This window comes from Vigna unguiculata, chromosome 5, assembly GCF_004118075.2.
Source record: "Vigna unguiculata cultivar IT97K-499-35 chromosome 5, ASM411807v1, whole genome shotgun sequence".
Lineage (NCBI taxonomy): Eukaryota > Viridiplantae > Streptophyta > Magnoliopsida > Fabales > Fabaceae > Vigna > Vigna unguiculata.
In genome coordinates, this window is record NC_040283.1 from 4,850,797 (window position 1) to 4,875,233 (window position 24,437).

A 24,437-nucleotide genomic window follows, 5' to 3' on the forward strand; every position below is an offset into this window, starting at 1 on the left:
AATTATAATTGTTTTTTCATTTAATAATTATGTATCTCAATATTTAATTACATTTTGATGTTTAGTGTTGATGTTTTTTAAAATAGGTATACTTATGAATAATAAAATAATACATTCATTTTTTAAATATGATAAAAAAAAACTATATGTGAAAGTGAAAATGAAAATTTAATTTCTTCACTTATTCAAAAGAATGATATTAAAGATCTTATTATTTAATTTTGTTTTATCAGTGATAATGATTAAATATATAAATTTTGAGTATATTATTTTAACTCTCCTAAAATTATTGGTCAAGATTTGTCATTGATAATATGATGCGACCGAAAGTGACTCAATCTTTTTACTTTAATACTAATATCACATTGATAACCAAATGATAAATGATGTGACCGAAAGTAACTTGATTGTTTGTCTTTAATATTAATATCACATTATAAAAAATAGATTAACGACGTGACTAACGTTAAGAAATGAATTTTAAGTCTAAAAATCAACTTCACAAAATTAATTTGTAAGGTGAGGTTTATACTCACTTATATAATAAATGAATTTTAAGTCTAAAATTTATTATAATAATTATTATCATTGTTATTGTTATCATAATTTATATATTTTTATCACTTATTCTTACTATATATTCCTTAATGAAACTAACAATATTTTTTATAATTTTAGACACTATTGTGGGACAATTAACAAATTCAAAGACTACATTTTTCAGTTTAATTAAGAACTAAAATTTTTAGTCTTCAAAAGATAACATGGTTAAGCGTTGAAGATAAAGATGATTAATGGTGAAAAATGAAGTGATGATGATAATTTGTAACTAACGAGCGTTTTATAATGATTATTAGATTATATGTTCAAAATGAACAGGTAAGCAAACTTTAGTTGTCTTCAAACACAGCTAACTACACATGTTTTAGTGTCAGTTTCTAAGTTTTTTTATGGTGTAACAAGGAAAAATATATAATTTTGTAAGAATAATTTAAAAAAAAATATGAACTAATTATTTTTAAGCATGGAAACTATTTAGTGATTTTTTATCTTATCAAATAAAAAATTGTTTTTATTTATTAAAGAATAAAGTTATGTAATTAAATAATAATAATAAAAATATATATTTTTATATGATAATGTTGATGATGAAAATTAATACTTAACTTCAATCTTGGGCTATAAAAGGTATAGACACACACAAAAATAAATACAAAGACATCTTCATTTGTTCCTCTTTTCCTCTTTCTCTTGTTTTAGCAGTGGTAGAATGGCAAGAGGGTATGTCACTTTCTTCCTTCTAAATTATTTATATGATTACAAATATTGTAACTCTATTTACCACATTACTCAGTGCATAGATCTGGTCATTCTGGATTATTCAAGTTACAATTTGTTACAAATCCCTAATTTTGAAACTATTTTTCTCATTCCTTTTAGGAAAATTTGTTTGCTATCACAAAATGTTTGTTTCAAATTTAAATTTATGTTTTACATTTTTTAGAAGATCTTTTCATGTGAAATAGATATATTTTTATATGTTAAGTGTTATTAATTTTTATTTTTTTGGTGATGAGAGGTTAATTTTTCTCCTATTTTAACCGAGTATTTGTCCAATTGACAAGATTGTTTATATATTTTTTTCTCTATTCATTTATTATAGTTATTCTTACATAAAAAAAGAGTTTTGATCTCACAATTTATATACTATAAGTTTTCAATTTTTTTAAAGAAAGTGGATATCATGAAAATTTTTATCAAAATTTTAAAGAATTAAATACCGATCTGGATTAGAGATGACAAAACGAGTTTAAATCGATGTACTAATTATTGAATCTATTCAAATATGATATCTGAATCGGATAAGTCGAATTAGGTATTTTAATTTTAACCTAGATCCGCCGCAACTCATCATCATGGTCGATCATTGATAACGTCTTTTGTTTATTATTTTTTAAATAAATAAAAATAATTTTAATTTTATTATATATTTTTCAAAAATAATCACCTGAAAAAATTAATATATATATATATATATTAATTTACTTTATAATTTAATTTTTCTATACAAAAATTAATATTTAAATAAAGTTTAAACTAAAATATGTATAAATTTAGTATTATTTTCATTTAAATTAATTTTACAAAATAAACAATTCGTTTTTTTTTCTTTTGTTTTTTTGCCAAACGAGTATGTCCCTTGATAATTCACATCCGACCAAACCCATCTTAAAAAAACCAATAATTATGTTCGATGAAGTAGTATTTTTTCAATCCAAATTTACAATAGAAATTTTTTATCTACATCCATCTTTTAAGAAACTTTTGATGATTTTGCTTTCACCTATTTCTTTAAAACAAAATTTATTAATTTTTTTTTTGATTTTCCTTTATTCCATACAAAAATTCATTCATATTCTCTCTCATGTTTGATGCTTTTCACAAAATCTTGTCCTCAATTTTCTAATAATAATAATAATAATTATTATTATTATTATACTTTATGTATATAAATATTTATTTATTGATTTACATTTATTACTTGAATTACTTTCTGAATATTTCTTTATCTGTTTATATAAATATTTACATGTCCATACACGTGGTGAACGACAATTGATATCTAAATTGATGTCATTCATTTGTGATTTGTGATTATCTTTGCAAGAACAATTAACATTGTGTTGTTGAATTTGCATTGTAACATTTTTGTTTGTCTAATGTAATGATTTTGATGTATAATCAGGAATCCTGCACCTGAATTCAATCCCATCCATGAAATTCAGTTTGAGGAAGTGTTGGGTCGTGCCGATGGATATCCTAATCCCATTGGACAATTTCATGTCCAAACTCAATCTCAGAATGCTCCACCCGTATTTATATACCAAATTTTTTTCTATTTTCTGTTTCGTAAAACTATTTTTAATTCAACTATTACATTTATATTATAATATATACTTTGCTTTGCCATTTTCTAAAATTAAAAAAAATGATATTGTTTTCTTTTCTAACATTTTTCCTTAATGTTTTTCAGACTGAGGAGCAAGGGTTACCCAACTTTCCTCCTAATTATTCTTATGAAATAGGAGAGTCATCATCATCCAGGAATGCTGCTAGGGTTGAGTCTCCCATAGATCTCAACACTCAACAGGTCAATTTTATTTTTTCACTACTTCATTTTTTTTATTCATTTAAGTAACAAATTATGAATTATGCATGCTTTCATCTGTTTTTGCCTAAATTTATATTTTTTATGATGTTTTTTTGGTTATATTTTTAAAATATATTGATATGAATGTTTAAAATATATTAAAATTAGTGTATCTTAAAAATATAGTAGAGTAATATACAGCATAAAAAACTCAACAGAAACATCTATGGTAGGTGAAGTGTCTGAGATAAAGAGAAAAATATTAATAAGATTGAAAATTAAGGATATGTTTAGAAGAGATTCAATATTAAAAATAAATACAAAGAGTTTTTTCATAAATTTTCTATATATATGTGATCATTAATGGGCTTCAATTAATGATTCATTCATTCAACTAAATAAATCATTAATTAAATACTTTAATGAATGCACGGTCTTTATTAATACTAGTCTAAAATTTGTATTTATTTTTAGACAATAATTAATACTTATTTTTAAAAAATCATTTAATAACTATATTATAATACTATAATAAATAATATAAAATAATTTATAAGTTAAATAAAGTTATGTATGTATATATCATTACTCTTATTTTTATAAACACTTTTAATCCACACAAATGTTTCTCTGTTTCACAAAACTCCACTCTAATTTATCCTCAGTCATATATATATATATATATATATATATATATATATATATATATATATATATATATATATATATATTTGTGCATGTTTTCTGCATCATATAATTGAATAATAATAAACTTAAGATTCTTGTTCTGTCATCTACCATTTTCCTTAGTATTTTTTCTGTGTTTCAGTCTCTGCAACAAGGAATATCTCATCTGCATCTTGATTCCTACGAAATCGGAGAGTCTTCCTCAGCAAGGAATGTTAGGGTATGTTATATGACTCATATATATATATATATATATATATATATATATATATATATATATATATTAATACATAAACAGTGTAATGTACTTTTGTTTCAGTTTCATGAAGTTACTTTATTTATTTATCTATACTTACGTTTGTGTTTGTGAAAATGATTATATCTGAAATAAGTGTTTTTTATGGTGATTTTTTCTTTGAATCCAGATGAGAATGAACATTGAAGAGTCTCTCATGGAATCAGTTTATCCAACTACTCCGGTCACTGCAAACCCTTCTCCACCACCACCACCAGTCACTGCAACCTCTCCCCCGTCACAGTGAGTTATTCTCAACTTACACACTTTCATGTATATGAACACACAAAAACAAAAACATATATATAAACCTAGTATCAATACGAGACTACTATGTTTTATGTTTGAGATTTTGTATTATATATATCCTGTTCTATCATCAATGTAGGATTTTCAGAAACTCAGCTTATGACCCATCCTTTGAGATGCGTGGATTACCTTTGGATCCCCATCTGAGATTGTTTTTCTTTAACAATCATCCTGACCAACCTGTAGTGTGGTAATTTTCATTTTCATTCTATATTCTATTATATTAATTAACACATTAACATATACATGCACACACCATAATTTTTTTTTATATTTTACTTATGTTCTATCATCTCATCAATGTAGCAACAACATGAACACACTTTATGATCCATCATTTGAAGAGCGTGGATTACCTTTAGATCCACACTTGAGGTGTTTTGCCTTGGAATTGGCCAAAAAAAATGCTGGTGAGTTTTTTTATTTTATTTTATTTTATTGTATAATCTATTTTATTATCACTCGTGTTTCATTTTTTGTTTTTGTTTTATAGAAGTATCTTAATTGTTTGATTTGTGTGCTTATGTGTATATATTGTTCATGTTTCAGAGAATGGTGATAAGACAGATTTGAAGTGATGGGAAGCAATGAATTCACATGGCAAGGAGCATGGATTCATATTTGTGCTTTTTAGTCATGAAAACTTAGACAATATTATCGTATTTTTAAGATTTCAATAAGCCTTTCAGACATCGTACTCATAAGGGCATTTGGATATTTTCTATTGTGTTTAAGTTTCTGGATTGGTTTTATATGGTTTGTTTTGCTTTGATGGTTGAACTTATCTTATATTTGAACCTTTTATATGCTATATTAAATAAATATATACATTGATCAATCACTTCTTCATATTCTTTATTAATTGAAATTGTATTCCTCACATGAAAATTAATTTGTTCGATTTGGAAGCTTTTATAACTTCAAATGTTGTAAAACATATTTTTTTCCTTTTGCTAATATTCTAAGAATAGTTCTTTAATTTGTAACATTAATGGTTTTTGTTTTAATAACTTTTTTATTTCAAAAAAAGCATGATAATTATCACACATTTTTTATTCCTGCTTCTATCTCTCTTACAAAAATGACCGTGTGACAAAGGTTGAAAAATGATTTTTTCTTACTAACCAAGTATTGGTACTTCAATATTCAATAAAATAATAACGACTCATGGAAAAAATTTTCTTCCGAAAAACTATTATCGTAGAAAACATGCAAACAAGGTAGTGGAAAGAGAGATATTGATATAGGTGGATTTCCAAAATATATAGACAGTTTTCATTTTTTTTAAGTCTTAAATATATTTTAAATATCCTTATAAATGACTAGATTTTGTTTTTATTTTTTAAAATGTTTAAAGTTTCTCCGTTAATGATAAACACCTGTGTTACTCTTGGTCTTAAAGTGGTTTATATAGTATTTTGAATGTTGAAATAAAGTATCTTAAATAGCGGTTTGGGAAGAAAAACATTATTAGGGGTGCAATTTAAAAAAAATCACAATTAAGACATAATAATTTACAGTACAGGAAAAATATATTTGAAGGAGTTTATTTTGGTCAAAAATAATTGAAAGTGAATAAAAATGTTTAATTAATAGTTTAATTAATAATGCAACATGTATATGATAAAAAATTATTATAAATGTTTAATGTTTTTTTTAAGATATATGTAAAGAGAAGATAAACTTAAAGGCATTCAACATTTTCTGAAAAACATTCAATATTTTTCTTTTCATTAAATAGTCAGTTCAATTATTTACTGTTTTATTAATTTGTGCATTTATGATTTATATCATTTAATATATTTTTGTGTAAAATCATTAAATGTTTTAAAAATTAAATTCTTTTAATTTATTAAATAAAAGAAAATATTAAATCATTTTGGCTTGCAGTTAAAAGGTATTACATACACACAATGCAATTAATATTGAATTTAATAAAAGATAGAAGTATGGTGGTTTTTAATGTATGAATAATTTTTTATGATAGTTCTAGAAAAAAATTATTTATTGCACAATTTTGTAATATGATAATTAATTTTGAAATTCTTTTTCAAACACTGCTGTTCATACAAACTGATGTTTATAATTGTTTTTTAAAAGAAGACATGAACAAGAACTGCGGTAAGAGGTTACTAAAGTTAATTTTTATTAAAACACCACTAAATTAATTTTTAAAATTAAAAAAATGTACTTTGATTAGTTTAATATAAATTTAATTATGTCACACTGACTTTAATTTTTTAAATTTAAATAAAACGTACCAATCACACTACTTGAACTATTTTTTTAAGTCATATACTATACAACACTCCAACATTTAAAAAATAATAAAAATCCTTTAGAAAAGTAGAGTCATATAATTACATAACTTAAGTATATAGAAAATAAAAACAAATAATGTTATTATGCCTGATTTTCTTAAAACATCTAAAAATATTATATTTCAAGTTTTGCATTGAAATATAATTTATTTATTATAAAGTATTGTTTTCAAACACAATTTGCTTATTTCGATAATATTTTTTTTTTGTTGTTCCTACTTTTCATTTTTGAATATGATACCTTTAATCTTAATTTGGTTATTTATTTTAGTTTCCTCAAATGTTTCTATTCAATAATGTTCAATAATGTTCGTCTTTTTTTAGTTTACCATCAATTTAATGATAGTGATAAATTAAGAGATACTGCATCAGATAAGTATTTTCTCACCTGAATCAAAATATTATATCTCTCAATACACAACCATATCAGGATTATTTATTTAAGTAAATATTTAAGTAGTTTTTATCTAACACTAATTAATATTTATATAAATAGGACTAAACAAGAAAATAATACCTTAATTCTAATTAGTTATTTTATACGTATCAGTGTTAGGATTAAAAACATAAAAAAGTTATAAAAATTTTGATAGTTAAAAGTTTTTTTTAAGGGATTGAAAACAAAATTAACTTATAATAAGGAGTAACAATAATTTACAATGAAAATAAATAAAATCCTGGGAGAGTTAGCTTAGTAATAATGTTAGTTTCTACAACATGGTAACCAAGATTTATATCCTAATTAAAAAGTCACCACATTTATTTTCCGATTGTGGTTTGACTTATTTGAAAAGAAGATACAAGTGAGAAAAAGAAAGTAAACATGTTTACCTTAGTGAAAATAAAATTGTGAAAAGGTAGGTACGAATTAGTGAGAATAAAATTGTGACATATTAGCTACGGATTAGCGAGAACAAAATTGTGACAAATTAGTTATTGATTAGCGAGAATAAAATTGTGACAGATTAGCAAGAAAAAAATTGCGACAAATTAGCTACAAATTAGCGAGGAAAAAATTGCGGCAGATTAGCTACGGATTAACGAGGACAAAATTGCGACAAATTAACTATGGATTAGCAAGAAAAAAATTATGACAGATTAACTACGGATTTGTAATAGCAAATTTGCGAGAAAATAGCATCAGATTAGGTAGAATTTATAAAACTTTCTGATTTCAATTAGCGAGGGATTTGCGATGGATTATATCCCTCTTTAGTTAGCTACCTAAATTTATTTTCGAAATATTGCGTAGCTATTTGATAGCTAATCTGTTGCAAAACCTGTTAGCAAAGGATTAACTACGGAATAGCTAGAAACTATTCCGTAACTAATATGAATTTTTTTTAGTGTTAATTTGTCAAATAAAAAAAATACTTTAATACTTTTGTAACCGAGAAAAAAATTCTTAAAATATGATCATGGGAGGAAAGTATTAAGGATTTTAAAGTGAAATATATGTTGATTTTTTTCATTTCTTAATACATTAACTTTATTTAGGATGTACTATTCTAATAAATTAAAATACAATTCTAAGATTTTAGTAAGGGTATTAAATTTGATTGGATTTGTCGTTGACAACAAATTTGGTGGGCCAAAAGGGGTGTTGGTCTAAATGGATCAGACTTATCCGTTTTGACACTCCTAGTTTTTAGCACATATTTTTACAAATTTTTAATTATATTCATACAAGGTAATGTAAATATTTTTTTATTATAATTTCTAAAACATACTATAAAAATAGAATAATATTAAATACTTATCTCATAGATATGTTATATATATATATATATATATATATATATATATATATATATATATATATATATATATAACAAATTATTATAGGTATGAAGCATAAATTATCACATAACTATAATAAATTTATTACAGAGTAAATTATTAATATACCACTTTTTACAAGAATATGATACACAACATTCACATCATGTCATTTCCAACTCAAGCATCATAAGTCAAATGTCTAACTAGTCACATGTACATAGTCCTCATGGCTCAACTTGACACAAGATATAAAACTTTATTTACGAAAGTATTTTTCTCTATATGTGAGTCTGTAGAGTTAGAATCAATCCCCTTCAGAATCTCAATTCAATACACATACTAACATCACCACACCATAGGATTAACTCATTATGAATCCCTACACTCTGAAAACATGCATTCATACACTTTCAAATACATCTCAACCAATCATTCACATGTATACAATTAATATAAAATATTAAAACACTAACTAGAGTTAAGAATCAAAGAATTTTCGTCCAACGCCCCTAGAATACCCCTAGTGCAACCATGCATTTCATTTGTAACTCTATTTCAGCTCATGAAACACCACTTTGATCAATTTGATATCTCACAGAGAAATTCCCACCAAGAGTCGAACCAATCAACACAACATAAGTAGTTCAATTACATATTTTAATAATACTATTTAAACTTAATCTAGTTTTCCTTACCTCAAGCAGAAAACTCCTAATTCTTAAAAACACCATAACATTTGGTAAAAGAAATTAAAATAATGTTATTCTTTTTGTCACTTGAGCTTGTCCTATATCTTATCATTATCATTATGATCATTAATCATGAGTTGACACCATACATAAATTTAAATATCAATGATATTATTGAATAAAAGAACCACATTTTTATGCTTTAGAAAATAAAACACTTGAGTAAAAGCATTATTAGTAAAGAGATAAAATTGAATAAAATAAAAATAAATAGTAAAACTAAAAATGATAATGAAGCAAAGGACAAAACAACTATTTTCATTTGGAAACGGTTAACAAATGAAAAGTTATACTACAATGCACCAAACTCAAATTAAGGTGAAGCTTTTTTCCCAGGAACACATGATGCCTATGAGATGATAAAAACAAAATTCCTCTAGGCCCTTTCATCTACCATGATCAACATTTTTTTGTAATTGCCAATCGAATTTGCTTCTTTTTACAAATATTTGTATTTTGATGAAATCTATACAAAATTTGACTAAGTTTTGGTTATTGAAATGGATCAACCCAACATTTATCATCTTCAACTGCCTTCTGCCACCGTTTTCTAAACACTTGTAATTCATGGAAAGAAAGTCTTCTCACCTGCAGCACCATTATCCAAAATACTATAATTAAGTAGTAGCAACTTGAAAGCAACATTGTTTAGATATTACTAAAGGCTAAGAACCAATTAGTTAACATAAAAAATTCCTCATAGATAAGGTTTTCAATTCAACAAACCAAGCATGTCATTTTCCATCTTTTAAGATATTTGCATTGGGCTAATGACCATGCACAAGACTAGAATTAGATAAATGTTTTTGTTTCCAATCAAACAACAACCTAACATAAGTCCACCCAGAAAGAAACATTCACAAGAATGGATTCTGAACCTAACTGGAAGAGTAGTTTTGGAACAGAAAAATGAACTGTGATTTTAACGCAGAAGTAAATTTTCAGCATGCCAATGGTTTGGGCTAAAAGTATTGTGACAAGAGTAACTAACTCACATCAACTCTATGATTCTTTGCCCGAGACGAAACCTGCTAAAAAGTCAGATAAATTTCAGTAGAATTAGAGTCACAGTTTTCATACATAAAGCATGCTAAAATTCTTTGCAAAATGCAAAAAATTTGCAACACATGCCACATTTCTGACCTGATCCAAATCTTGGCCTCCAAGAGTAGGATGGCCATAGTGGACAATATATTCAGCATCTACAACACCAACATTTTTTGTTCGATCACCCTAAGTATCCATAAACAAAATCAGATTAAACGATGAAGTAAAAGAAGCTTAACATGCATGAGCAAAATTATCAAACAGAAGCAGAGAAACTCATCAAACAGAACCAGAATTAAGGAACTTAACATGCCTGAGCACAGTAACCTAGCTGCATATCTAGACCCCATGCATGGATCAAGTCATTCTGTAAAAGAAAGTGAACCATAAACGATGAATAAAGGGAGTAATCATAGCAAAGAAATGCTTATAAATGCTTTGGAAGTAGTAGCATTATACTGAGAAAATGGTGCACCTGAATCATATACCAAACGCAACGCCAAGCAGCTCTTGAGAAAACAGGAGCCATCATTTCAACATATCTGAAACAATTGGAGAACCTTTCTTATACTATAGTAATGTGAAGGGAAAACTCATTAAATTTGAATTAACCACACAACTTTTACCCTGTGCAAGGAGGAGCAGAGCTATTTTCATCACACCCTTTGCCTCTACCACCAGTTTTGTAAATCCTTCTGCATGAACAATGGCAAAAAACATACTCAGTATAGACACAAGTATCTACTTTAAAACTACCTTAAATTTCACTAGTGCATGTCGGGGAAATTAAGAAAACATTCTGACAACAGAAAAAAGGTTAACAGGAGAACCTGTGCACATTTGACCTCCTCCCACGTGCGGTAATCTGATGATGTACCTCTGATTTTTCAGTATCAAGTGCTGGTTGTGATATCTCAAGTCCTTCACTTTCTATAATAGAAACATACCTAAAATCATTGAAGTATGTACATATATCAGATCAACCTCTAATGCTTAAGATGATGTACCAATAACGTAAGACTTCTTTTAAGGTATTTAGAAGTTATAACAGCTAGTTTTAAACTACGTTATTTACTACGACCAAATTTAGTGTATACCTATCAGGGTGGAAGTTTTCAACTCCAAGATCCTCATCCCACAGGAAAATATAACCATATTCTGCAACTATGTCTGGGTGTAAGAAACGTTTGGCAAACCACCTAGTCAAGGAAAACGGGTCCAAGAATAAACATTTTTAGGAAAAATGAAACACTAACTCTACATATTCTAGATTGCAAACAAATGTGAGGTCCCCTACCATTTACTTTGATTGACTACAGCTACATGAATGACCTGATTATTCCATTCAAAGTCATTCCATTTGTCAACAATGCCATCATAGTGGAAAAGCATCACGACAAAATTACTTGCTAGAAACTGCAATTTGGGTTAGAATGAGTCATCTCTCGATACATATAAAAAAAGAGAATATCACTAATGAACATTCTGTAGAAAATACTTCTGAAGTTACCTTTTTGACCATTTTGTCAACAAGGTCTTTCTGCTTTATCCCAACTGCCATTGCAAACAAATTGCTTGACGCGTTTTGCTTATTCTGTTCAAATGTGTCCAAGTCAAAAAATAACCACAAGAATCATAGAAAAATATGCACAGCTCAGGCTGAACTCAATTGAAGAGATTACTTAACCTATTTCAATAACTTTGCACTGAAATAGCTGTAAGGAGTGTTGAAATTGCAGAAGTTAATGACAAACTCAGAATATGTGAGTATGCAAATGCAAACTTTCTCTTGATCAAACAATACAGAATATCTGAACAGATATTCTTGACTCTGGTTTTAGTATATTTGTTGCCACGGTAAATGAACAGAAAAGTCAGTTCCTTTTAACATTATATACCCTTTTGAAATTGAAAACTATACTGCGACAACCATGCATATACTAGTCCTAGACAAACAATTTTGCAGAGAAAACGTACAACTCTAACAATATGGTCTTGTTAGGTCACAGGAAAAAAATAATTTAGTGGCCATGAATGACTGAAACTCACCTTGATTGTGTTAGCCACTGGAAGATTCCACAAATGCCTCATTTCCAAATCAGAAGTCTTGGAGATTATGCCTTCAGGTAGTGCCGTACTTCCACCAGACCTGCACTGATTCTACTAAACAAAATAAGCAAATGTAAGCATTAAAGTTGAACATCGTAAGCAGTAAACTATATCGATGACTCAAGTTGAACATGCTGAGTAAGAAAACTAACCTTGCAAGTATCATTTTCCAATTTCTCAGTGTTCATTCTCCATCTCGATAGTTTCTGCAGTACAAAATCAAAACTGTCATATTTCCATGTTCAAAATTTGAAGGAACATGAACCTTTGTATAGTTAAATTCAAAGTCAAACCCAGTTGGCTATTTGATCCACAGACAACCACCCTCGAATTCACCAATAAGAATCCATGAATTCAACCCAAATTTGCATTCATGGTGAAAAAAAAAAGTCAACCAGGTCAACCAACCCCATGGAAAATGAATTAACAATCCTGAAACAATTCCATGCAGAAAAACTATTTCAGCGGCTTATATTATATACCTCGTTGTAGCGTTGAGCAAAGAATGAACTCGAGAAAAGCAAAACAACACAAAGTATAGAAACCGCCGGAACGATGCCACAGAGGCATGATCTTTTACAATTTGAATCAGCATCCGAAATTTCCTGACAGAAGATACGAGGGAAAAAGGTTAGATGAAAAAGTTAACCCCTTTTTGGAGTACTTTTCTATACAAAATAAAAGGAAAAAGAAGAAGGCAGAGTCAAATACACTAAAAGGGAATAAATTGAAACTGACGAAACAGTGGAAGGGAACATAAAACGTTGGTAACATTAAACAACAGAGACAAGAATGAATAGATTCAATTGTGACAATGAATGAATGAAGGTAAAAGTAACCTACTCGACTGTGTTGTGTCTTCATTTTCTGGTTTCGGAAGCAGAGCAAAACACAAAGGTTGAGTTTTACTTCTTGTACAATCTGTTGACCAGAAACAATGAAAGATGAAGATGAGATTGAGAAACAAGGTTATTAGTGGCAAAAATAGTGATGGCCATGATCACGATTGAACGAGCATGAGGGTAAGTTACCTTTGTTTCAGTGGATGTTGATATAGTTGGTTGATAAAGAAAGATAACAAACACGGAATGGGATAGCACTTTGCACGATGATCTTCTATAATCTATGGTATGTTGAAAAAAGCTAAGGTTGTTGTTGTTGAAACGTGCAATCTAGAATATATTTATATTTGTATATTAATACTTTCAAGCGCCAAAGTAAAATGTTTTGTTCATAGTTTTCTGCTAATCAAATAGTTTATGTTCTGTAACTGCCGATTGCATAACTGGCATGTATGTGGCGTAATAACTTGGACTTGGCGTTAACACATGTGCTTAATTTCCCTTCAAGTTTACAAAAAGCGAAATTTTTGTTATTTATTTGCCTATGATTACGATATATGAACATGAATGATTTATTGACTTGATTTTAATATACTTTTGATTGACTAATATTTTTATTCTTTTAATTTAAAAAAAAAAAAGAACAATAGAGAAACAGAGAGAGGGAGAGAGGTTCACGTCCAAAATTATTTAATTTAATTTAATTTAATTGAACTATGGTTATGAGTTTGATTTGAATATGACTTGTGTAATTAGGTTTTAATAGTTGTTCAACCTTCGATTTATTAAATTGGTTAAACTAATCAATCATTATTCATGAGATTTGTGGGTCAATCCACATCAAACCCTAATCCATTTAGGTAATTGATATTTTGCTTCCTTTTAACTATATTTTTTCTATAAATTTCAAATCTAATACCTTTTTTATCAGGTTCAGATTCGATTTTATCCACTCTAACAATGTCCGTTATCAATTATATAAACAAACTAAAAATACTATTACTTAAATTTGTAGTTTAAATTTTGTTCAAATTCTAAATCTTGATACTTTTTATTAAAATAAATAAATGACAAGATGTACGACTGTATAATAAAAAATAATTTAAAATATAAATTATATAATTTATGTGTGATCATATAACTACTAATAATATAACTTTTTGAAAATACTAATATAGTTGTACTCGTAATACCTAACGTTCATACTTAATCGTAGTTTTCTTGGAATAATTTTTTAATAAATTTTAATATATATAAGTATATATATATATATATATATATATATATATATATATATATATATATATATATATATATATTAAGATATAAACCTATTTTTTCTCTGTTTAACCCTATTTAGTACTCTACGATAAAAACAACAAAATCAACTTAAAGAAGATTTGGTTAAAGAATGAAAAAAAAAAACAAAACAAAAGTAATCTAGTTAAAAAAAATGTATAAAATCATTTTAATTTTTCTTAAAAAATATAAATCAAATTTAAATATTAGTCATTTTTTTGTTTACATGCAAAATTATTATTATTATTATTATTAGTATTGAATATTATTGTAAATTTAATTTATGTATGGTAATATTAAAAAAAAGGAAGTTATACGTGACCTAAATGTTAATAACATATAAATTTATATTTATTTTAGCTTTCAGCCAAGTTTTTTAAGATATTATATTTTTTTACATTATTTTATTTGTTATGTAATTATTATGACTTTTTTAAATTCGTCTCAGATAAATTTAAAAACTATTGAGACTATTTTAAATTTTTGTTATTTATTGAGTTATTAAAATTTCAAAATCTTTAGAGTGTGTTTGGATAGAGTATTTTAATGAAGCAATTCATTTTTTTGAAAAATTTAGATTTCTTTGTAATGAAATGTTTTGTTTGGATAGAGAAATTAAAAAGAATTTCAAATGCAAGAATTTTTTTGAAGGATTTCAATTAGCTAAATTAGTAGAACTTCAAATACCCTCAAAATAGGTGGAATTTGAAATTCTTCTCACTCAACCTCACATTCTAGACGATCCGGACGGGCACAACGACTCGGACGTACCCGACGACCCGAACGTGCCCGACGACCCGAACGTGCCCGACGACCCAGACAAGCCCGACGACCCGGACGGGCCCGATGACCTAGACAAGCCCGACGACCCGGACATGCCCGACGACCCAGACAGAATGATGAAATGGACGGGCCCGATGACTTAGAAAAGTTACTCCCCGAACGTGCCCGATGACCCGGACGGGCCCGACGACCCGGATGGACCCGACGCACCTGATGATCCAGACAAGCCCGATGACCCGGACGGGCCTGACCTAGACGGGCAAGAAAACCCGAACGAGCCCAACGACCTGGACGGACCCGACGACCCAAACTGGCCCTTCCTAATCATTGGGCCTGACGACTCGGACATGCCTGACGACCCGAAAGTGCGGGACAATGCGGACATGCCCGACGATCCGAACAAGCCCGATGACCCAAACAGACCCGACGACCGGACGGGAACTATGACCCAGACGGGCCCGATGACCCGAACGGTCCCGACGATACAAACGGGCCCGACGAATCGTATGAGCCAGACTATCCGGACAATCTTGACAACCCGGACGGACCTGATGGTTTGAATGGACCCGTACGAGTTGTCGGGTCGTTCGAGTCTCGGGCCCGTCTAGGTCGTCGGGCCTGTCCGGGTCGTCGGACGTGTCCAAGTCTTTGGGCTCATCTAGGTTTGGTACTGTTGTAATGGAATTTTTGACCCAAATGTATGAATATAATGGGATTATGCCTTGGATATGATTTAACTATGTGTGCTTGGCGTTTTGGGAACCAAAGGTAATCTAAAATTATGCATATGTGTTGTTGAATTACGGGTACACTAAACTGGTATGAAATGGGATGCAAATTGGTGTTTGGTTGCTGCTGTTATGTGCGTAATCAGTGTAGGGACCTGCAATTCTCGCTCAGACGAGCCAGGCTCGCCTAGGCGAGATTAGCAGGGACGCAAACCCTGTTGCTATATGAGCGTCTCGCTCTGGCGACGAAGATTGGGTTTGAGCGACACGTACACTCGCTCAAGCGAGATAGTTTCACCTAAGCGAGATGGTGTTGAAGTTGCGCGTGTTGAGCGCGACTTCTTGTCTAGGCGAGGGTTTTGTGGGTTTTGAGCGAACCAGGATCTCGTCTAAGCGAGACGTCGTGCCCATGTGTGATGCTTTGTTTGCATTTTAGCTCAGGCGAGTTGGATATGGGTGTTTGGGCGAGAGATGATCTCGCCTAGGCGAGAGTATCTCGCCTAAGCGAGATAACGTGGTGTGGTCTCTGTTTTAAGCTTGCTGAGGCGAGTTGGGTTAGCCTAGGCGAGGCTGAGAGCTTAGTTTGGGCGAGAGGTCCCTAGCCTAAGCAAGTTTATGCGAGTTATTATGTTTTATGTGCTTGTGTGTGATGATATGGCTGTTTTATTCTAAGGATAGGTTGTATATGCATGTGGTGTGGTGTTTGGGCTTCAAGGACTAAGTCCATTAGGGGTCTGGGATGTGCTTGGTGGTGGACACATGATGGGCATGAAACTAGTTGAGTTTTCGTCGGCTACTAATGGGCGAGGAGTCCTTAGTATGGTGATTGCATGTATCAGACGCACGATGGGCAAGGAACTGTTATGTTCCCGTCAGCTACTATTGGGCGAGAAGTCCATAGTATAGTGATTGCGTGCGTGCCAGGGTCCAAGTGAGAAGACTTGAATGATTTACTACAGGCGAGGAGTCTGTAGGGCAGGACTATGAGCGGGATAGGCTCATAGGGTTGGACCACGAATGAGTTAGTTTCGTGGAAGCACAGTGAAGTCCCAAGATCTAGTGCATGCATATGACTCATGAAGGACTATGAGGTCATGGTGGGATGATTTGAAATGTATAAGAGTTTAGTTATGTTATTTTGGGTCGGGAAGCATATTTATATTCATGCTTGTTTATATATATATATATTGTGCATAGCTCACCCTTTCTGTGTGTGTGGCGATGATCGGATAACTTGTTATCCGGAAGCAGATGATGTGATAGGTGGGCCAGGAGATGCTTAAACTCGGAGCGAGGGCTAGCAGGGGATATTTTTGTATATACATATAGTATATATTTATAATTTTGTTTTGAGATTATTATGTAAACCTGGCGGGAGCCATTGATTTTGTATTTCAGTTTTATGAATTATGAACTCCCGGTTTTATAGCTTTGTATATTAAAGTTTTGAATTTTCCGTGTTTTGGGAAATAGTTTATAATAAATGCAACAATTACTGTGTTTTGAATTTTTATTTATTTAATATCAGTAATAGTCCTTAAGGATGTTACAGGTCCAGCTCAGGTGGGTCGTCGGGTCTAACCAATCTGGTTGCGTAGTTAGGTCTGCCCGACCCATATGGGTTGTCGAGCATGTTTCCAAATTTATCATGAACTCAAAACATAATTAAGCGTAAAATAAATATTGTTAAAATTAAATTTTATCTCACAATAAATTCAATTTTTTTTTCCAAACAAGAAATTGAAACGTAAGGTATTTAAATTTCCTTATCCAAACAAGTTATTTAAAAAATGAATGAAATTTAATTACAAGCAATTCAAATACAAAACATTTCAATTTCTAAGCATCGTTGAACTGCTTCATCCAAACACAAGGTTAATAATTACATGTTCTAATTACACTTATATTATTACTATGCTTAAATGTTACCAAAGTATTTTGTTACGTTACATGTCACCATGACGACAAAATCTCCTTCAAAAATTTATTGTATTTAAAAATAATATTTTTTAAATTTAATTAAAAATATAAAATTAATAAAGATAAAAATAAAAAATAAACATAAACATAAAATTTTAAAATATAAAATATTTAACAATAAAATTATGAAATTTCAAATTAGAAAATTAAAAAATTATAACTTTGTAATTTCTTATTTTGTTAATTTGTGAATTTTTTTCAATTTTTAATTTTATAATATTCTACTTTTGTAATTTTATAATTTCATTCTTCATAATTGTATAGTTATTTATTTTATATTTTTTATATTTTTCTTAATTTTATAATTTATAATTCATAATTTTAATTAAATTTAATAATAGTTTTCGTTTTAATCACGGTGTCTTTTAATAATATTATGTGATAATATTTAAACAAAATAATAATAATACAAGAGTGTAAGATAAATGTCACAGCATATAATTAACATTGTGTATTTATGTAAACTTAATTAAAAAAAATTTAAATTTTGAAGATTTAATTTACCACGAAAATTTAATAGGTTCTTATTAAAAATTTACAAATTAGTCGAGGACTCAAGACACAATTAATTATTTGTTTTAATATCTATTCGATATGATTATATATTCTCTTACAATTGAACTGGTTGTTTAACTATCGATCCAATTTTTTAATATAGAAAATAAAATAAAAATTGTGAAGTTTCTACAGTAAAGAATAAGAAAAAGCCGTTATTTTAAAATAAAATAAAAAAGATTAAACTTGTATATAAAGTCCAGAAATAAATATAAAACATTTTGCTACCAAAATGCTCCTTTAGAGGTTTCCTCAACTGGAATAAGGTGAGTCACCTAAAACTAAATCAAATAGAAATACATTTCTCTTATTCCATATTTCATTTGTTGTTTTCTGGTTGCTTCTTCAAATATTCTTTGAATAAATAAAACAGAAAAACTAAAAGACAAAACATTTTTCACTGTGAAAATAACAAATTGATCCGAAAGAAACTACTACTTCAAGAATAATGTTGTTGTCCAAATATATTAATTATTTCATTTAAAAGTGCCAAAGTAATTTTCTGCAACTTTTTGTTTATTAACGTACCAAAATGAATTAACAAAGCAAATTTTCTTTTTTCTTTTTTTCTTTTCTTTTCACTCAAGTTTTATTTTTGGTAAAAATGTCAAAATAAATTCTAACTCATAAATTAATTCAATTTATAATAAAATTGGGTTGGATTGAGTTAGAAAAAATACAGTGTTTTAATAATATATTTAATAGAGAGTAAGCAAATGAATTTCAATAAATAGAAAGAGATAAGTGAAATTATTTATTTTAAAAGGGATGAAGAAATGAAATGTATATATTTAAAGTAAAATTTGTGAAAATTTGTATGATATAAAATTTGTGAAAATTTTATGATTAAAATTAATATAAAATAAATTGTATCATATTGACTCACTTTAACATCCATACTTTTTCATTCATGATTTAAAATAGAAAAAGAAAAAACAAAATGATCAAATTGTATATTAAATGAATTAATCGCCCATAAAGCCAAGCATATAATTGATTAAACCCGTTGGCTGAAGCTATACCTTATTTATTTATATAATAATAAAGTCTCATTCAATGGATAATCAAATTTTCATAAAACTATAAGCTGTTTCACCTTATCTTCATTAATGTCACTAATATTTATGGAAATGAGTTATTAATGCGTAATTATGTATAGGATGCGTGTGCGTAAATTAAGGGATTAACTATAATTGTCACACCGTAGTTATGCAGAATTTTCTAACAATTTTATAACGATTATAAACATTTGAATTTTGTAATTGTTATATATTTTTTTTAAATTATATATTGAGTTTATATAAAATTTAATACAAAATTTAAATAAGTTTAATTTGGTTAAAAATATCTATTATTATAAAAATATTATTATAATATTTATATAAAAATTAAATTTGGTCTCAATTGGATGAAATTATTTTAGTTTATAAAGAAATTAAGACTAAATTGAGACAAAATAATAAATAAAGAGACAAAATTGAGATTTTTCACCCACACAATATACATATGACAAAATCATAATTTGACATGTGACAATTTTTTGTAATTAAAAAAATTTTTAAAAAATCAAAAGAATTACAAGCTGACTTGTGACAATGATACGTGTCAATTATTTAAAAAAGAAAATTGAAAATTACAAAAAAAATAAATAGAAAAAAATCATCCGCTAACACATAACACACAAAGTTAATGTCCCAATGATACCTAACAGAAAGGACAAAATTGAAACAAATTTTCAAAAATAGGACCCAATTAAAACGACTTAAAAGTTGAGGACCCGATTGATATTTGTGAACGAGACAAAAAAAACGTGATTAAAACTAAAATTTATAACTTTGGTTTCTATTTTTTTAATTTTAATTTTTGAACTTCTTTATATAATTTATGTCTTGAATTTTTAACTATATATAACCTTTTCAATTTTAGATTTAACCATTCATAATATTTGCTATTTTTATCATGACGTAGTGAGATTAAAAACAAAAATGATGCTCGTAACTTTTAGTAAAAAAATCGAGAAGGGTAACAGGGGCAAGATACTTGTTACTAAATATAATTTAACTCTGATTTAATATTATTTGAGAATCAAACATTAAACCTAAATTAAATTTACTAAATACAGGAATTAAATTACAATTAAAAAATTAAAGAAATTCTGACATAGTTACTTTCTTTCATGTACCCTAAACAAGAAAATGTTCATACTCCATAACAGGCTCTCTTTTTTTTTTTGGGGTCAAATATAAACCGGAACCGAGACTTGGTAGAGCATGGTTTATGGGCCTTATTCTAAAGTTCACACTAGTGTTTTTTTTTTCTTTCAAAACTATCTTTCATAGATAATTGAATATTAAAATAAAAGTGATTGATTCTAAAAATGTAAGGACTTAAGTAATTGAAACTAATGAACTAAATTCGCTTATTTCGTAATTTAAAGGGATAAAAAGTATAACTGATTCAAATTATTTATCAGTTTTTGGCATGTACAAAAAGAATTTATTTACATTTTATTGTTTACTCGTAGTTTGCATAGAAGAGAGTAAATAATTTCACCAAAGTCCGGGGTTTTTAATGTGTTTTTTTCTCTGAAAAATATACAGTTTTTTGCTTTTAGTCTTAATCCAAACAAAATTATTTTAAACTTTTAAAAATCCCGTAGGGTTTGAGTAATTTGTACGATGCTGAAAAATCCTTACATTAATAATATGGATATTATTTTTCTTAAAGGCAAAAGTATCAACTTCTACCATGATGAAAACTGCTACAAAGATTCCCTTCCTTGAGATTTGATTTTTCAAAATCCATAATATCAAATATTCAATAATATTAAAAAAAAAAAATTGAACTCAAAACCTCTTTCATCCTTATTTTAAATATTTTCTGCCTCATCTTATTCTAACAAATCGATTGAAAATAATTATAAGAAGCTGAAACATGATGGTTTCAAGATTTGTATTACATTTCATGGGATAGAATTAAGTGGCTAGCTCATAGGAATCAAAATCATACTAAATTACAAATTATAAATCATCCATGCTACAATTGAAGAAGCAAAAAAAAAAAGTTTGAATAATCTTGGATCCTTTTATAAAGCATCTTTGATTTAATGTATGAACTCCAATATTGCATAGTAGGCAACTAAGATAGGAAGTGAAACAATCATGCCAAAGATCACCCTGTTAATCACAAAGGATAAAACGTTATCATATCATAAACCCTTCAAAAATTAAGTACATATTTTTAAATTGTTGACCAAAATTATGATAATATTCTATCTTATAAATTTTATATTAACTAGAGATAAAATTTGTTTTATAAGTCAATTTGTAAAAGTCCATTTCATAACACTATTTTATATATTCTAAATTGACGACATAAAATTTTTCAACCATTCATGTATGAAAAAAATTGAAACTTACGCAGTGCTGAGAATCTCTGGATGCAATCCATACTCTTTAGCAAAAATGAAGGATGTGATGGATTGTGGCACAGCAGCCTGCACCAGATATATATAGAGAATGAAATAATTAAATTAATTTGTTTTTTTCTTTTGTTTAAAATCACATCTATATATCTTCTACAAAAGGTAATTAATTCTCTTTGAACGAAGAGAAAATAAAATAATCGAATATGCGAACATACTTTTAACAAGTAATTAATTCTGTTTACACGTAACCCACAAAACAAAATATGTTGTGTCCTACACTTCCTCCATATTCCCTTGTCACCACCACCTCTTTTTCATGCATATAAAAAAATATTACTCAACATTCACTCATGTTTCAACAATCTTTTGGTGGTCTCAGTCACAAATCAATAACTAAACTAATACATAAAATTGCACGAATTTGGCAATGAAAACATTGTACGTGTTGTCGGTTTTATCAGAAAACATATATCAGTACAACATTAATTATGTCAGTTTTTTTTTATCAGAAAACATATACCAGATATCAGTAGAAAGTTTTATTCACATTTGAATTTCCTAACAAATTGTTGATCGAATGAATGTGAAAACCACTGATTCATATGTTATGTATGTATATGCATTACCTGAATGATGGCAACTCTGAAGACGTCACCGTGCAATCCTACAGCGATGGCACCGATAGCCATGGCTGCAGGGCCCGCAATGAACTTCAACACCAAACCAAATACAGTCAGACTTGGTCCACAACCAATCAACTTATCCTGAAGTGCCATGAAAATACCTGCATCTCCAACTAGTTTAAGTTAATTACCTTCACCAAAGTTTAATTTGTTAGGATCCAACGCATACCACATTACCAAAAGCTATATCTTTTAGTTAGGGTGCAACTCATTTTACTTAAAAATATATCAGTTCAAGCATCACGATTTGATTGTGACTCGATCCACGTGGACTCTATCACGAGACAATTTATCCTACCAGGTACGTAATTAATTAACCTAAAACTAAGGAAACTAAAGAACATAGATGTGATTAACTCACTCACCCATACTAAACATGGCAGTTCCCGTCCCTGCCTTTGACATGATCTGTATAGACCCTTCTAACATACTCGGCATCTCCAAATTCCACCTGTTAGATATGAAGGCCCAGGAAATGCCAATCACACAACCGTAGGAGTTAGGGTTCATGACAAGTTTGAGCCACACAACTTTCATCAACTTGCAAAACGGAATACTGCTAACACTTTCTTCTATCGCCAACTCCTCTTTAACATCAATGGCTACACCATTTTCTCTTCCACCACCTTCACCTTCACCTGTCAAATCATCAACAATCATTGATTTTTTTGATCTAGGTTTAAAGCTGCTGGTGGTGGTAGTGGTGGTGGTGGTGCCTTCGATTCCTGTTCTCCGAACCTCCAACACAAAGAGAAGCAAAGTGAGCCATATGATGGCCTGCACCACCGAGGACTGAACCACAAGGTCCTCACCAAGGGCTCCGTACATGGGCTTCACCATCGGAACCCCAACGACAAGAGCGTTGGTGAGAGTGCACAAAGAGAAGCTGGTTATGGACCAGCAGAAACTCCCCTTGGTGGTGCACCTGGCCCATAGGGCTAGCACCACGATGATGATGAACTTTGATATGGTGTCTGCAGCTATGAACGAAAAGTTCATTTTGAAAGGGTCGATGTGTGCAGTGAACTCAAATGTAAAGAGTGGCAAAGTGAAGTAACATACTAGCTTGTTTATTGCATCACATTGCTCCCTACTGAAGATCTTCCACCACTTCACTGAACCATACCCTAACACCAGAGCCACGTACAGTGGCACCACTGCTACTATCACTTTGTACACATCTTCCCACCCTATCATTCTCTTTTTCTCAAAACCTCGACTTTCTCAACAAAACTATGAATATTTTCGACAACTTGGTTTTTCTGTTTTTGGTTTCAGTGTAACCAAACTGCATTTTGAGTCAAACAGTTACCGATTTGGAGTATTTATATGCGTACACTTACGACAAAGGACAGAATTATGTGAATAAACAAATCGGTAATGTTATTCTTAGAGTGAAGTCATTTAAATATAAATCTTGATATTCAAGTGTAAAGTAGACATACAAATCATCAACTTTATTCCAGTGACATCATTTGGTTGTGTTCTGTTTCTATTATTTTATGTTGATCAACAATTTATGAAGGTGAGTTGTTATGCAACACCGAGCTTTTGTGGCTTAGAAATGGAGTTCAGAATGATGTGGAGGTTGAACTGTACCGTTTCTAATACTCAATAAGTGAGATTCTAGAGCACTAGTTAGCCTTTTTGTTTTTTTGTTTTTTTTCATCTATGCACACGTATAAATATT

The 24,437-nt window shown here is 29.2% G+C and overlaps 3 protein-coding genes across 6 annotated transcripts; 1 reads left to right on the forward strand and 2 right to left on the reverse strand.

The window, feature by feature from the left end:
• Window positions 1-1,195: 1,195 nt before the first annotated feature.
• Window positions 1,196-5,222, forward strand: LOC114186251. Of its 2 annotated transcripts, none has more exons than XM_028074295.1 (8): window positions 1,196-1,281; window positions 2,747-2,873; window positions 3,035-3,151; window positions 3,981-4,058; window positions 4,264-4,376; window positions 4,522-4,632; window positions 4,749-4,852; window positions 4,992-5,222. In XM_028074295.1, exons 1-8 carry the CDS (start codon window positions 1,271-1,273, stop codon window positions 5,018-5,020), a joined length of 690 nt encoding a protein of 229 aa, XP_027930096.1. In that variant the 5' UTR covers window positions 1,196-1,270; the 3' UTR covers window positions 5,021-5,222. The 2 variants fall into 2 exon arrangements, with proteins under 2 accessions (XP_027930096.1, XP_027930097.1); XM_028074296.1 differs by having other exon boundaries at window positions 2,747-2,843.
• Window positions 5,223-9,535: 4,313 nt separating this feature from the next.
• On the reverse strand, window positions 9,536-13,643 carry LOC114183922. Of its 3 annotated transcripts, none has more exons than XM_028071108.1 (15): window positions 13,482-13,643; window positions 13,294-13,371; window positions 12,933-13,055; window positions 12,603-12,656; window positions 12,391-12,495; window positions 11,852-11,935; window positions 11,639-11,757; window positions 11,439-11,540; window positions 11,172-11,288; window positions 10,968-11,036; window positions 10,817-10,883; window positions 10,655-10,708; window positions 10,438-10,527; window positions 10,290-10,325; window positions 9,536-9,882 (listed from the first exon to the last, which is right to left on the reverse strand). In XM_028071108.1, exons 2-15 carry the CDS (start codon window positions 13,312-13,314, stop codon window positions 9,787-9,789), a joined length of 1,137 nt encoding a protein of 378 aa, XP_027926909.1. In that variant the 5' UTR covers window positions 13,315-13,371; window positions 13,482-13,643; the 3' UTR covers window positions 9,536-9,786. The 3 variants fall into 3 exon arrangements, with proteins under 3 accessions (XP_027926909.1, XP_027926910.1, XP_027926908.1); XM_028071109.1 differs by having other exon boundaries at window positions 12,391-12,501; window positions 13,482-13,609; XM_028071107.1 differs by having other exon boundaries at window positions 9,567-9,882; window positions 10,290-10,322; window positions 12,391-12,501; window positions 13,482-13,636.
• A 7,884-nt stretch (window positions 13,644-21,527) lies between these two features.
• On the reverse strand, window positions 21,528-24,102 carry LOC114184297 (auxin efflux carrier component 5). Its single transcript, XM_028071590.1, has 4 exons — window positions 23,113-24,102; window positions 22,691-22,848; window positions 22,057-22,133; window positions 21,528-21,813 (listed from the first exon to the last, which is right to left on the reverse strand). The coding sequence occupies exons 1-4, from the start codon at window positions 23,942-23,944 to the stop codon at window positions 21,741-21,743; spliced, it is 1,140 nt and encodes a 379-aa protein (XP_027927391.1). The 5' UTR covers window positions 23,945-24,102; the 3' UTR covers window positions 21,528-21,740.
• Window positions 24,103-24,437: the final 335 nt, after the last annotated feature.